Source organism: Triticum urartu, chromosome 2A, assembly GCF_056163025.1.
Source record: "Triticum urartu cultivar PI428250 chromosome 2A, HENAU_Tu73, whole genome shotgun sequence".
Classification (NCBI taxonomy): domain Eukaryota; kingdom Viridiplantae; phylum Streptophyta; class Magnoliopsida; order Poales; family Poaceae; genus Triticum; species Triticum urartu.
In genome coordinates, this window is record NC_141874.1 from 744,939,155 (window position 1) to 744,954,664 (window position 15,510).

The 15,510-nt window shown below is 50.0% G+C and overlaps 2 protein-coding genes across 2 annotated transcripts; both read left to right on the plus strand.

Moving 5' to 3' along the window:
* The first annotated feature begins 787 nt into the window (after window positions 1–787).
* LOC147987590 (uncharacterized) lies at window positions 788–2,538 on the plus strand. Its single transcript, XM_087542441.1, has 2 exons — window positions 788–860; window positions 935–2,538. The coding sequence occupies exon 2, from the start codon at window positions 949–951 to the stop codon at window positions 2,536–2,538; it is 1,590 nt and encodes a 529-aa protein (XP_087398567.1). The 5' UTR covers window positions 788–860; window positions 935–948.
* Window positions 2,539–9,100: 6,562 nt separating this feature from the next.
* Window positions 9,101–10,959, plus strand: LOC147987591 (DNAJ heat shock N-terminal domain-containing protein). Its single transcript, XM_087545391.1, has 2 exons — window positions 9,101–10,041; window positions 10,122–10,959. Exons 1-2 carry the CDS (start codon window positions 9,229–9,231, stop codon window positions 10,752–10,754), a joined length of 1,446 nt encoding a protein of 481 aa, XP_087401517.1. The 5' UTR covers window positions 9,101–9,228; the 3' UTR covers window positions 10,755–10,959.
* Window positions 10,960–15,510: the final 4,551 nt, after the last annotated feature.

A 15,510-nucleotide genomic window follows, 5' to 3' on the forward strand; every position in this document is an offset into this window, starting at 1 on the left:
TTCCCTCTACTAATAAAGAAGATCCAAAAATATATTAGTAGATTCATTGTGGCATAAAGTTTCTCACTTTATACTTTTATGGCATATTACAAGTCTTTCATTTGTCAAACTGAATACCTAGAAAACCATGCACGACATGTATTCCCATCAAGAGGGAGTAATTGTGAGGTGCCGAGGGATCTTGCTTCATTTTAGGTGTTTTCGTGAGTTCGTTTAGGGTTTGTGTTCTGCTTAGGAAGATGAGGCGGCGACGACTCCTTGAATATGAAATAAGGTTCTTCCGCCTAGCCTTCGTTTTGATGATGCGTCTCGTCGGAGGGTGTGTGGAGATGTGTCTCCGGTGGATCTGTTTAGATCTAGTCTTTGTTCGTCTTCATTCATGTGTCTACAGTTTAGATCCTTTTAATCTTACTTCTCTTCATCGGTGACACTTGTATTTAGCATGATGACTTTCTAACTGTCTATCACAATAATTTTACCCGGCTCCGATGAGGAATAGACAATGATGACAGCCCGACTTCAACTTTTTTAAGTGATTGTGGTCGCCGCTAGGTGGAATAGATCAAAAGTTTCCTGAAAGAAAAATCTGGCTGCTAAAAGCGTTTGATTTTTCCTTCCAACCAAGTACCGGATACCTCGTTTTCTTACCGATGAAATCACGGAGCAGTCACCACCTCATGTTTGTTCCAATTTGTTTACAGAAGAAAATCCCTAGTACATTTTTACCGAGAAAAGAAAAGAGAGAAAGTTGAAACAAGAGGCGACGAGCGGCTCCACTGTCCAGTCGTCTTCCTATCTTCTTCCACCCTCGCTCCCACCCTCGCCTCTCTGCCCCCGCCGGCGGCCACTCCGGCCCCGGCGTCCACCTCTTCCCGCCGGCGGCCACTCCGGCCCCGGCGTCCACCTCTTCCCACCGGTTGCCGCTCCGGCGCAGGCGTCCCTTCCCTCATGGCATCTAGCTCGCGCAGCCCGTCCTCCGTCTCGTCGGTGTTTCGCGGTGAGCATCCGGTGGTTTCGGGCCTGGGGCTCTCCGGCTCTCCGGGCTCAGCTCGCTCCCTCTCGAGCGGCGCGGCCAGGGCGGAGGTCGCGGCTCTGGCGCAGGAGGCGGGCTGGCATAGTCCAGGGCCGTCCCGCAAGGCCATGTGGCGGCGCCGGCGTGCGTTCCGGCGCCAGCAGGAGGCTGGTGCGCAGGGGCGGCACCAGTCCCCTTCTTCTTATCTTTTCGGGCTCTGTTTTCGCTGCTTCGAGGAGGGGCATCGGAGACAAGATTGCATGAACGAACCTCTCTGCATCAGGTGCGGGCTATCGGGGCACGTCTCCTCCCACTGCTCGATGCCTCGCAGCCCCATCTTGGAGGATGAACTCCCGAGGGCGGTGATCGAGAAGGTGTCTTGGGCCAGGCGCTCGCCGCAGAGGGATGCGGGCATGGTGAGGAGGTTGCAGGAGCCTAGGCAGGGCGCACCTCAGGTGCTGCTCTCGCCAGTTGCGCCCAACCACCTTCCCATGGTGCCGGTTCCTGATGCGGGGCTGCCGGCCTCGCTAGAGGTTTGCATCCTGCAGCGGTCGCCGGGGATGGTTGACCTGGAGCGGCGGCTGCAGCTTGCCGTGGTGGCTTATGTGGGCGGATCCAGGCCCTGGGTGTCATGCGAGGAGGTGGCAGAAGCGATCTCGGCCTGTCTGGGCATTCCGCGACATCGTTTTTCCGTCCACAAGTACTTCCCTGAGGATTTCTTGGTTGTGTTTGCATCTCACGAGATCAGGAACAAAGCTCTGGCAGGTTCGGCAGTCAAGCTCCGCGGAGTACAGCTTCACATCAAGCCCTGGCTGCATCAAGCTCAAGCTAAGTTGAAGATCATGCATGTACAAGTGGATGTCTTGATCGAAGGGGTGCCGTCGCATGCGTGGACGAGGGACACGGCGGTGGAGTTACTGGGGAATGCATGCTTGATTGACAGCCTTGCGCCGGAGACAGAGAGCCGTGAAGACTTATCCTTGTTCAAGCTCCGCGCTTGGTGTGTGGATCCGGAGGAGGTTCCGGTGTTTCGGTGCCTTTGGGTGCCGGAGCCTGAGCCGGCGCAGTTCGACCCGGCCGCGCGTCGTCAGTCCTTCAAGCGGCTGCTGGAGTATCCAGCCTTCATCCACATTGGCAGGATGCGGGATTTCAATGCGCCGGAGCTGTGGCGCCGGGACTCAAACTCTGATGATGGCAGTAGGCAAAGCGGTTTGCCGGACAGCTCGGGAGGGTCTGCCGCTGGTGGCGATTGGGTAGTGCAGCCATGGACGAGGGGTGTGTGTGATAGCCGTGGGGCTGGCCGGAGAAGATCAGGGCCGGCCGGTGGAGCGAGCGACGGAGCGAGAAGATCGTACCGTCAGGCGCTGGAAGGACGGGTGGGGCCATCGGCTTGGCGCCTGCCCCCCATGACGTGTGCGGTTTCTTCGGGCGCGTTGGGATCAGTGGGGTCCCACAAAGGACAGTCGTTGGTGCGACCAGGAATTCAAACGGATTGGTTCTGGCGGTGGAAGCGGCGAGACCAGTAGAGGAGACAGCTGGAAAGATTACCGCAGGATCCCGAGGCGAGTTGGTGGGCAGCAAGACCAACGACCAAGCCGAAGCGGACAGGAGGACCAATCTGGAAGCACCGCCAGACCGGGCCACTCACGCCCCCAATCCCGAGGCAGATGTGGTGGTGGGTGAACTGGCGGGGCCCGAGGTTGAGAGAGCGACTTTGCTGATGGATCAGGCAGGGAATCTAGTCGCGGGCGCGGCTTTGGAGACAGCGATGGGGCCGGTCTTGTCTTCTGGCAATGAGGTGGTGGACCAGGTCACACCACATGATGCGGTCCAGACACAGGAGCAGATTTTGGAGGAACAGGCGCAGATTGAGCATGCGGTTCCTTCCATGCCAGGAAGTGACTATCCAGACATGCAGGCCCCAGCGCGCCAGTGCATGCATGAGGGTCTGGGCCCGACGGAGATGCCAACAGTGCACCCAGCAAATGGATGGGCGCCAATCCCGGAGCTGGCAAACACAATCATTGCAAGCGGCTGTCCAATGGAGATAATGGGCACAGGGAACCCGGGCATGCAGGAGCCATGGATGGATGATGTGACCACGTGCGAGGTGGTGGTGGAAGGACCGGAAGTGCATGCAGGGACGTTGGTGGTGCATGGCAAGCTGACCAATCAGGAGGCGGCTGAACACTTATCGGCAAAGGAGTTGGTGGCGCTGGGGAACATTAAATCCTTTTGTGCTGGGCTGCTAAAGAAACTTGCGCCGCCTCTTCTGAAGGAAATTGAGGGAGCCAGGGGAGTGCGACCAGGCCAAGATCCTTTCACACCTCGGCGAACCACGCGTTCAGTTGGTGCGGGAGGAGCCAGGAAGTCTAAGGCCTCGGCGGCTGAGGCAGTTCTACTGAACACGCTGGGTGTTTCAAGTGATGATCTGGCGGTCTCGGATGACGCAGTGGGACTGCTCAGATCGGTGTTTGATTCCCCTTTGCAAGAGCAGCAGCTACGTGCCATTGCTGCTATCTTTGGAAAGGCAGTCCCATTTGGTCTGGCATGCGAGATGGAAGCCACAGAGGCCCTGGTCTGATAGCGGGCTGGTACTGACAAGGGAGTCCATGTGTCCCCATGTCATACATCGCACAGGAGTTAGTTTGTTGGAATGTTAGGGGTCTCAATAAGCCTGCTAAGAAGAAAGCCTTGAGGGAGTCCGTTGATACCATTCATGTCGCGATAATATGTATTCTCGAAACTAAGCTTGAGAGAGTTGACCAATATGTGATAATGCAATGTTTAGGTCCATCTTACGATGGATTTGCTTACCTCCCGGCTTCGGAGACTAGGGGTGGCATTTTTGTGGGGTAGGACTCCACTAGAGTTCACCTCTCCAACTTTGCGCTAGACACTTTCTCCTTAATCGGGTATGTCTATCCTAGGGAGGGGCCATCGTTGGCTCACTGTGGTATACGGACCACAGGAAAATGAGCAGAAAATTGCATTCCTACAGGAGATCACGGAGAGGCGGCTGCTTTGTCCAGGACCATGGCTAGTGATTGGTGACTTCAACCTCATCCTTTGGGCGTCGGACAAGAACAACTCGCTGTTGGACAGAAGGATGATGGGCAAATTTTGGAGCTTCGTTGACAACAATGCACTCAATGAGCTATTTCTTCATGGGCGCAAGTTCATGGGCGCAAGATTGATCGTGCATTCGTGTCAGTAGACTGGGAGCTTGATCATCCAGATTGTGTAATGCAAGCTCTCTCTACTGCCGTTTCCGATCATTGCCCGTTGCATCTTGCGCTGGAGGAACACTCACACCCAAGAAGGCGCTTCAGATTCGAGCTATATTGGGTCAAGCTGGATGGATTCCTGGATGCGGTTCGCGAGTGCTGGGTCTGTGAGGATATCCTGTTGAGAAACACAACTAGGTTCCTAACAGCATGGGGCGAGAAGAAAACAGGAAACATTAAACTACAGATGGCCATAGCAAAACTAGTTATCCTGCAGCTGGACCGTGCTCAGGAGAACAGGCTGCTTTCTCATGGCGAGAGATGGTTAAGAAATACTCTCAAGCACTTAATGTTGGGATTGGCCTCACTGGAAAGGACTATTGCGAGACAGCGCTCGCGTATTCGATGGCTTAGCAAGGGGGATGCAAACACGCAGCTGTTCCATCTGGTTGCTAATGGAAGGAAGGCAAAAAACTTTATTCCAGCTCTCTCTATGGAGGGGAACGTGATCACGGACCAAAAAGGGAAAGAGGAGGCTTTCTACAAGGCATATAAGGACCTGTTAGGCAAGGATTATGCAAGGAAACACACTCTAAACTGGGAGACGTTGGACATGGCAGCCCTTGACCTATCCGAGCAACTCTTGCCTTTCACGGAGGAGGAAGTTTGGGCGGTAATTAAAGACATGTCGACTGACAGAGCGCCGGGCCCGGATGGCTTTATTGGGATCTTTTTCCAAAAGGCACGGGGGATCATCAAGAGAGATATTATGGAAGCTTTGCACAAATTGTTCCTTAACAATGGGCACGGGTTTGGTAGGCTGAATCAAGCGCTGATCACTCTAATACCGAAAGGTCCTGATGCTTGGCATATTAATGATTTCAGGCCGATAAGCCTGGTTCACAGCTTGCCAAAGTTGGCGTCGAAGCTCATGGCGACAAGGCTCAGACCACGCATGGGAGATCTGGTGCAAGTCAATCAATCAGCGTTCATCCGAGGGCGAAATCTGCATGATAACTTTCTATTAGTTAGGCAGATGGCCAGGAGACTGCATCAGAGGAAAATGAAAGGTGTTCTTCTCAAGCTGGACATTTCGCGAGCTTTCGACTCTCTGTCGTGGCCCTTCCTCTTCGAGGTGCTACGAGCCAAGGGCTTTCCGGAGAGATGGCTTTCATGGCTGGCGATCTTGCTTTCTTCTGCGAGTTCTAGAGTGGTGATCAATGGGTGCGCGGGAGAGAAGTTCATGCATGCATGTGGGCTGCGATGAGGGGAATCACTCTCACCAATGCTGTTCGTTATTGCGATGGATGTCCCGACAGTGATTGTGGTGAAGGCGCATGAAGCTCAAGTCCTAAGCAAGATGAACTGCTGCAGCCCTTTACAGCGCCTGTCTCTTTATGCGGATGGCGTGGTCATGTTTATCAAGCCATTAAGGACAGGCATTAGATTGGTGGAGGAGGTGCTGCAAATCTTTGGCGTGGCGTCGGGTCTTAAAATTAACTTTGTGAAATCCTCGGCAATTCTGATCAGGGCCGTGGAAGGCGATGAAGATCTAGTTAGATGTGCTATGCCTTGGAAGATTGATAGATTTCCATGCAAATACCTAGGTCTGCAGTTGAGCATCAAACAACTTAAAAGATCGGAATGGCAACCGATGGTGGACGCTGCTATCAAAATTTTGCCGGGCTGGCAAAGGGGAATGATCACCAGGCCAGGCAGGCTCATTCTATTCAACCAAGTAATGAGAGCCAGACCCATACACCATCTGACTGTCTCTGAAGCACCTAAATGGGCATTGGACAAGGTCGATAAGAGTTGCAGAGCATTCTTTTGGGCAGGTTCAGAGGAAGTAAGTGCAGGCAAGTGTGTGGTCTCTTGGCAGAGGGTGTGCAAACCAAAATGCCTTGGAGGGCTGGGAATGATGGATTTGGGCAAGCACGGCCTGGCACTTCGCTTATGGTGGGAGTGGTTAAGACGGACAGATAGATCTCAGCCATGGCAAGGACTCAATTTGACGCCAGATCGGAATGTGCAACAAGCGTTCAACAGCCTGGTCAGTTGGAAACTTGGAGATGGCTCCCGCATTCTGTTTTGGAAGGACAGATGGATCAACGGTGCTTGCATTACGGAGGTGGCGCCCTTGATCGTGGCCAAAGTAAAGACCAAAGTAAGAAACAAGAGAGCGATAAAAGAGGGATTGTCTTCCCACGCTTGGACGATGGACATCACAGGAGAAATGTCCACCGATGAATTGGCACATTTCATCTGATTATGGGAGGTGCTGATTGAGGTGCACCCGTCTCTGGATCAAGAGGATGAGGTCGTTTGGCAGTGGTGTGCTGACAGGAAATACACAACGGCATCGGCTTATAAAATGTTCTGTGAGGGAGGGACCCGGTTGTTGGAAATATGCCCTAGAGGCAATAATAAAATGGTTATTATTATATTTCTTTGTTCATGATAATTGTCTATTATTCATGCTATAATTGTGTTATCCGGAAATCGTAATACATGTGTGAATACATAGACCACAACGTGTCCCTAGTGAGCCTCTAGTTGACTAGCTCGTTGATCAACAGATAGTCATGGTTTCCTGACTATGGACATGGGATGTCATTGATAACGGGATCACATCATTAGGAGAATGATGTGATGGACAAGACCCAAACCTAAGCATAGCACAAAGATCGTGTAGTTCGTTTGCTAGAGCTTTTCCAATGTCAAGTATCATTTCCTTAGACCATGAGGTTGTGCAACTCCCGGATACCGTAGGAGTGCTTTGGGTGTACCAAACATCACAACGTAACTGGGTGGCTATAAAGGTACACTACGGGTATCTCCGAAAGTGTCTGTTGGGTTGGCACGAATCGAGACTGGGATTTGTCACTCCGTATGACGGAGAGGTATCTCTGGGCCCACTCGGTAATGCATCATCATAATGAGCTCAATGTGACCAAGGAGTTGGCCACGGGATCATGCATTACGGTACGAGTAAAGTGACTTGCCGGTAACGAGATTGAACAAGGTATTGGGATACCGACGATTGAGTCTCGGGCAAGTAACGTACCGATTGACAAAGGGAATTGAATACGAGATTGATTAAGTCCCCGACATCGTGGTTCATCCGATGAGATCATCGAGGAGCATGTGGGAACCAACATGGGTATCCAGATCCCGCTGTTGGTTATTGACCGGAGAGGCGTCTCGGTCATGTCTGTGTGTCTCCCGAACCCGTAGGGTCTACACACTTAAGGTTCGGTGACGCTAGGGTTGTAGAGATATTAGTATGCAGTAACCTGAAAGTTGTTCGGAGTCCCGGATGAGATCCCGGACGTCACGAGGAGTTCCGGAATGGTCCGGAGGTAAAGATTTATATATAGGAAGTCCAGTTTCGGCCATCGGGAAGGTTTCGGGGGTTACCGGTATTGTACCGGGACCACCGGAAGGGTCCCGGGGGTCCACCGGGTGGGGCCACCTATCCCGGAGGGCCCCATGGACTGAAGTGGGAGGGGAACCAGCCCCTGGTGGGCTGGTGCGCCCCCCTTGGGCCCCCCTGCGCCTAGGGTTGGGAAACCCTAGGGGTGGGGGCGCCCCCCACTTGGCTTGGGGGGGGAAGCAACCCCTTGGCCGCCGCCCCCCTTGGAGATTGCATCTCCTAGGGCCGGCGCCCCCAAGGCCCCTATATAAAGGGGGGGAGGAGGGAGGGCTGCCGCACCCTTGCTCTTGGCGCCTCCCTCTCCCTCCGTAACACCTCTCCTCCCCGCTTGCGCTTGGCGAAGCCCTGCCGGGATCCTGCTGCATCCACCACCACGCCGTCGTGCTGCTGGATCTTCGTCAACCTCTCCTTCCCCCTTGCTGGATCAAGAAGGAGGAGACGTCTTCCCAACTGTACGTGTGTTGAACGCGGAGGTGCTGTCCGTTTGGCACTTGGTCATCGGTGATTTGGATCACGGCGAGTACGACTCCATCATCCCCGTTCGCTTGAACGCTTCCGCTTGCGATCTACAAGGGTATGTAGATGCACTCCTATTCCCCTCGTTGCTAGAATACTCCATAGATTGATCTTGGTGATGCGTAGAATTTTTTTAATTTCTGCTACGATCCCCAACACCGGTTTCAGTCATATAAAGGAATTTGGAAGAGCTGGGCGCCGTTATCTTGCAGAATATTTATGTGGTTGGCAGTACAATGTCGAGTTTGGACCTCGGATAGAAGACTCAGACATGGCCTGCAAGAGTAAATCTCACCGTGCTTTTTTTGTGACCAGGAGGAGGATACGATGGATCACTTGCTCCTGCAATGTGTGTTCGCAAGGCACATCTGGTATCTTTGCTTTGCCAAAGTTGGCGTGGAGCAGGCAAACTTGCCCTTGGTCCAGTCTAGATTGGAAGAGTGGTGGGAGACAAGTAAGAAGAGGATCATCAAAGCCAACAGAAGAGGATTTGACTCCTTCGTCATGTTGATCTGTTGGATACTTTGAAAGCAGCACAATGCACGAGTATTCGGAAATGTAAATGTAAGGGACGCTCAAGGGACCATGGAGCTCATCTTTCAAGAGTTAAAGTTATGGAAATTGGCAGGAGGCTCGGGAGTGTCAGCGTTTTGTGAGTAATCGCTTTTGAGAGTGGAGTGGAGTGGGTGTGATGCATCGATATGTGATGCCGACCCCGTGTAACCTCTTATAAATATTTTCTGCCTTCTAATATAAAACTAAGATACGCCATTGGCGTACTCTCGAAAAAAAATCCCTAGTACTAGTAGTATTACCTTATTTCTGGCGCCTAGCGACGCTTGTCCAAAATATCAGCGCCCAGCCGCCGTACGTGGGCACACCGGTAAATAAAAAGGCAAAGCAAAAAATTCCAAAGCAGCAGCGACGAAAAATCTCGCTCACAAGCACGACGTGTCGTGATCGAGTCCCTCAAGCTTCTCCCACCATTCGGGAGGCAGAGGAGCAAAGCCAATCAAGCAAAGCAGAGGGGAGCAGCCATGCCCGGGCTTCTCCTCAACACCGCCGCCCCCCTCGCCAATCCCAGCAGCCTCAGGCCGTCCTTCGCTTCCTCCCGCCACCGGCACCGATGCCGAGCCGCTGCCTCCTCCTCGTCGTCGTCCAGCTCTAGCGGCGGCGGGCGCGGGTCGTCGTGGGCGACAGACTACGACCTGTACGAGCTGCTGGGGGTGGAGCCCTCGTCGCCGCAGGCTGACATCAAGGCCGCCTACCGGGCGCTGCAGAAGCGCTGCCACCCGGACGTCGCCGCCGGCAACGGAGACGCCTCGGCCGGCCCCTCCTCCCACGACATGGCCGTGGTGCTCAACGAGGTGTACGCGCTGCTCTCCGACCCGGCGCAGCGCCAGGCCTACGACCGGGAGCACGCGCGCCGGTCCGAGTTCCAGGGCTACACGGGCCGCCCGCTCTACTCGTCGTGGCGCGGCGGGGACGCCGAGACGCGCGCCGTGTTCGTCGACGAGGTCGCCTGCGTGGGGTGCCTCAAGTGCGCGCTCCACGCCAGCCGCACCTTCGCCATCGAGTCCGTGCACGGCCGCGCCCGCGTCGTCGCCCAGTGGGCCGACCCCGAGGACCGCATCGCCGACGCCGTCCAGACCTGCCCCGTCGACTGCATCTCCTACGTCGAGCGCTCGGATCTGGCGGCGCTCGAGTTCTTGATGTCCAAGCTGCCGCGCCGCAGGGTCCGCGTCTCCGAGGCCAACGCCGCCGGCTCGCCCGACATCTTCGCCGAGGTCGCCAAGTTCAAGGCCAGGTTCGAGAAGATGGAGAACAAATCAGCCACCAGGCAATCCGAGGTACTAATTTGATCTAACCCAGCTGCCTCGTGAACATGCTCTGCTCTGCTGATCTCATCAATGGTGAATGGTGAACGCAGGAGTCGGAGGCGACGTGGCAGTCGAGGAGCTCGGCGGTCCAGACCATCATGTCCATGTCCAACTGGTGGTACTGGCGGCCGTTCAGAGCCCCGGCCGGCGCCGCCAGCGCCGCCGTCCCTGCTCCTCTTCGCCTGCTGCCACCGCCATCGTCACCGCCGCCTCCTTCAGGTGCTGCCGACCCCGTGACGGAGAGGCTCAAGGAGGCAGCCGCGCGACGCAAGGCGGAGGGCGCGACGGCGTCGGCGGTGTACGCCCGCCAGCGCGACGAGTACTGGACCCCGCAGCGGAACCTGCCGTCCACGGCCTCGTTTCCGTCGCCGGAGGCCCAGAGCGCCGCGCCGCCGCGGAGACGGGTGCGAAGAGCGTCCGGTGGCGAGAGACCGGCCGAGAGGAGGGCGAGGATCGACCTGACGGTGCCGCTGCTGATGGCGATCGTCGCGGCGGGGATCGCCGGGTACAACAGGGAGGAGATGGGCGGTGGCGTGATCGAGGACCACATCGGTGGTGCGGCCGCTCTGGGAGTCGTGAATAGCTCCGAGCTCCAGGTTGTCTTGGCTGGCGTGACGTGGTTCGTTATCGGAGCCGCCGTCGCCGGCGTCCTTCAGGTGGTGCTTGGAAGAAGAAACGAGTAGAGATCCAGAGAATGAAATGTGCACGCGACATGGTTAAAGATAGAACAAAGCTGTAATTTTTAGTATGTATTAATCCGTCCATACAATAGGATGAATAGGAATTTGTTAGGATATACATATGTCACATTAGTAAATTGTACTACTACTAGCTTACAGTCCCTTTGATTGATAAAGGAGGTGAAACAAACTGACAAACACATGTAGATGGTACTCACCTTGTACATGAGGGTTTGGCAGAAACCCCTTGCTGAATCTATATCTATATCAATATAAAAAGATTCAAAGAGACAAATTTAATTAATCTCGGTCATCAAATCATGTCAATCCAACGACCTAGACCGTTTTAATGTCGAATATACTGCTAATCACATAATAACAAGTAAATAATATCCTACTTAATATCCGCATGCACTTAATATACTTCCAAATTAACATGCATTACACGTACACATTGACTAGTCAACACAGCCATGATCACGCATTGGCCACTTGAAACCATCTGTTGGGGCCCTGCCTCAGATAAAAAATATTTGCAAGGTGTTTTATGTGAAAAAGAATTCTGGGATCGGTGGTCTAAATGTGCATCACATGAGACCCATGCTCGCCATGATAAGCCAAATTAAGTTCCTTTAGCTATATGTAAGTCGCCAGAAATTTAATTTTGGGTCAGCCGTCATTTTTTGGCTGTTGATTCCTCCATTGAGATTTGGGCTCCTTTTTCTTTCTTGATTTTTCTAGGGGTTATTTGTTTTCCTTTTTTTTTTGGAGAATCGGTTATTTTCTTTCCTGGGTTGTTTTGTGGGTTTGGCCTGTTTCTTTTTGACCAACCACATATTTAGATTAGTCGATTTGCTACTGGGTGAAGCCCATTAATGATACTGCCCAGACTTCCCCTCTCTTTTTTTTTGTTTTTTTCTATATTTTTCTTCTGTTTTTTATGCATTTCTCCTATTGTTTTTGTTTAGTATTTCTTTTTCTGAAGCATTTTTGGAATGTTGGGTGAGTGTAAATGTATTCACACAAAAACTATGTAATATGTGCAAAAATTACACTATTATATCATTGCTTTTGCATAATACAAAAAGTGCAAAATTGTGTGCAAGTTTTTTTAGCTCTTTCCATTGTATTTTTCTTAAAGAATAATACAGTTGGCACCAATTCATTGTTCCTTATAAAACTTCATTATTATTTTGATTTAGTAGTAATTTTATTTTCTTTCCTATTTAAGTGTAATACCAACGCCACTAATTCATCCCTTCTTAGGAAACTATTTTTGGTGAAAATTTCGCTATTATATGCTTATTCTTGCATATTTTAAAAAAGCGCAATTTTTGTGTATACTATGTGCAAAATTTGTCATGGTTTGTTTCATATTTATTTTCATTTTATTTCTTCTTAAAGGGTAATACCAAAGTGACTAATTCTTTCTTTCTTAGGTAGCTTCATTATTTTGTTTATTCTTAAAGGGTAATAACAATGGAGTAAAAAATCATTTATAAAAGATTAAAAAACTTGAAAACATTTCTATGTAAAACTGCATGTGTTCACTACAGATCCATGATTTTTTTAAATGTAAATTGTTTGCTGTGCAAAATTGATTTTCCCACTAATTCATTCCTATTTAGGAATTGTTTTTGCAAAAAAACCCCACTATTATATGGTTATTCCTATTTAGGTATAAGCTATTCCAACTACTAGTGCTGATCACAAGACTTTTATTAAAATGCTTAAAGAGTTTATCTTTCTGAGGTTTGGAGTCCCTAGATACTTAATGACTGATGATGGTTCACATTTCATTGATGCTGCTTTCTGTAAAGTTCTAGCTAAATTTGATGTAAATCATAGAATACCATCACCTTATGATCCTCAATCTAGTGGGCAAGTTGAATTGAGTAATCGAGAAATAAAATTAATGTTGCAAAAGACTGTTAATATATCTAGAAAGAATTGATCTCAGAAACTTGATGATGCATTGTGAGCAAACAAAATTGCTTATAAAAATCATATGAGTATGTCCCGTATAAAATAATTTATGAAAAGGTTGGCCATCTACCTCTTGAGTTTGAACATAAAACTCACTGGGTTATCAAAGAACTTAACTATGACTTTAACCTTGCCGGTGAAAATATGTTATTTGATATTAGATCTCAGAACTTAACTATGACTTTAACCGACTGTCGGTGCCGTCCTCGGCTGCATCTTCGTCTGCCTCCTCGACGGCGTCTTCATGTTCATCTCTGATGTGGTTCGACGACTTGGAGGAGCAGCCGCATGTGGAGAAGCCACACGTCCCGTCCCACACGACCACCGCGCGTGAAGAAGCCACACGTCCTTTTTTGAATGTTTTAATGAATAAAAAGACGATACATCGGCCGATCCAGCTCGCAGCAGTGGGGAGTGTGCTTCAGGCGCCCGTTTGCGAACGGGTGCTTAAGCGCCAAATAGGATCCGCCAACTTACATGCAGAGGCGGAACCAGGATTTCTCAAAACTTAGGGCTAAAATTAACTGACTAAAAATTACGACAAATATCACGCACGTCAATGTGTGTTGGAGGTATGCCACAAATTCACATTAAAAACAAAATATAAGTTCATTATTTCACGAGAGGAAATTTTGTAAAACAAATAGTTTAATAAAGTGCATCATTGCAAACATTGTTTGGTACCTAATTATTGAAGATTTGCTTAATTGGATGCCATCATTTCTTCACCAGCAATGGTAGAAGGACTGGGAGCTGGAAACATAAGATCGAGTATTTAAAGACTAAGTCAATTGTTCATATGAAATTTTACAAAAGAAGAGCATAGTATACCATTATCGTGAAAGGCAAGAGGTAATAGCCCCTTGTGTTTCCTCATATTTTTGATAGCACCGAATAATCTTAATATCCTCAATCCTGAAAAAAGGATTTAATTGAACGGGTCCTCGTCATCTTGGATTTTTAATCTCCTGGTGACCATGAAATAAAACTGACTAAGTAATATAATCTAACAACACCAATTCACTGAGTTTGCCTAATAGTATAAAGGAACTAGGGAAAGAATTGGATGATACAGTGTATATATTACCTGTGCGGCAGAGTGTGTGTGGGATGTAATTTCAATAGTTGGAGAAGATTAGAAGGAGATGTAGGTGGATAGGACGCCGGACCTGGCGGCCGGCGCGTCGGGGAATCATGGGTTGATAACTGACGAGGACGGCGGCGCAGGCGCGCAGGGCAGCCGAGCGAGGCGAGGGTTTCTCTGTTGCCGATCGGGAGAGGGATTTTTTTTTTTTGACGAATGAACGACAGATCGAATCCTCAACTTTTTTTAGGCAACATCACGAAGCTTTTATTAAGTCGGATGACCTAATCAAACATGGCGGCCATCACCGAGAGATAGCAACTTGCAGTGCGCGATTGGTTTTCTGCTCTGATGATCTGATCGATGGACTGGAGTGGGGCTAATGGGCTGAAGCCTTGTACGTGTACGTGAGGTCGATGTGAAGACTGGGGCTGGGCTTCTATGTACCACAAATTCTCAAATATTTGCACCTATATGTTTAAGTGCTAGTTGGGCCACGCCTGGGGCTACAGCCCCAGTTGCCCCAGGCCCAATTTCGCCCCTGCTTACATGCAAGCCGAGCACGAGCGCAAAGGGAAACTCGTTTTGTGGGTTGGCCTAGTTGCAGGAATGTTCAAGCCGACGTCTATTTCTATTTCTGTCCAGTAATAAGCGACATACTCGCTTTGTTTCATAATATAGTGTATATAGTTTTTTTTTCAAAACTCAAACATTACAAACTTTAACCCCGCTTATATATATATATTTAAAATACTAAATGTATATCATTGGATACATCATCAATTTTATTTTCATGTTGATATGTTCGCAATTGTATATATATAAACAATTTTCTCTATAAATTTGATCGAAGTTTGCTTAGTTTGACTTAAAAAAATTGTATGCACTATATTGTAAACAGAGGAAGTATAATCTCTGGCTTGGATCCAGGTTTCACTTCTGCGCAATCCATGCCGAGTAAAATGCACCATTGATCCCTAAACTTGGTGGCAGTGTCCAGAACGGTCCTCAAACTTGCTAAGTGCCTGAATACGATCCTGAAAGTTGTCAATACTGCTACTATACGGTCCTTGAACTTGTCACGCCAGTCCTGGTCTACGTATCACGGTATTAGTGTATGTAGCAGTATTGGCAACTTTCAGGACCGTATTGAGGCACTTCGCAACTTCCGTGACCGTTCTGAACACTGCCACCAAGTTTAGGGATCAAGAATGCATTTTACTCATCCATGCCCAAGTGTTCGGCCCAAACAAATATGCCTGGTGCGTTCCTTTGGCACAAGTGAACTTGACATTTTGTTTTTGGAGATGTTATTAATTGACTGCTTTTCTTTGGTAACTGTTATTATTTGACTGCTTAATTTTAGAGGGACGATCCCGTCAGTGATGTCAGACACTCCTGGCAAACACATGGTATAGTGAACCGGACTGGTAAGGATCAGCTAAACATGACGATTGGACCGGCATAGAGGATGATAAAGATGTCTCGTAGATAGCGGCTTCGTGTTGCAAACATGGTATGGGGAACGCGGGCGGATAGATCAAAGTGTGAAAGCTCCATAGACGATACACTCGGACTCGGTGCTGTCAAGTGTGAATCATTGACGATCCCCGACGGACGAGAGTCAAGAAACAAAGAGAGAGAGCCTCAGATGGAGCCCACCAGTGCTAGGTTGCTAGCTATGCCGTG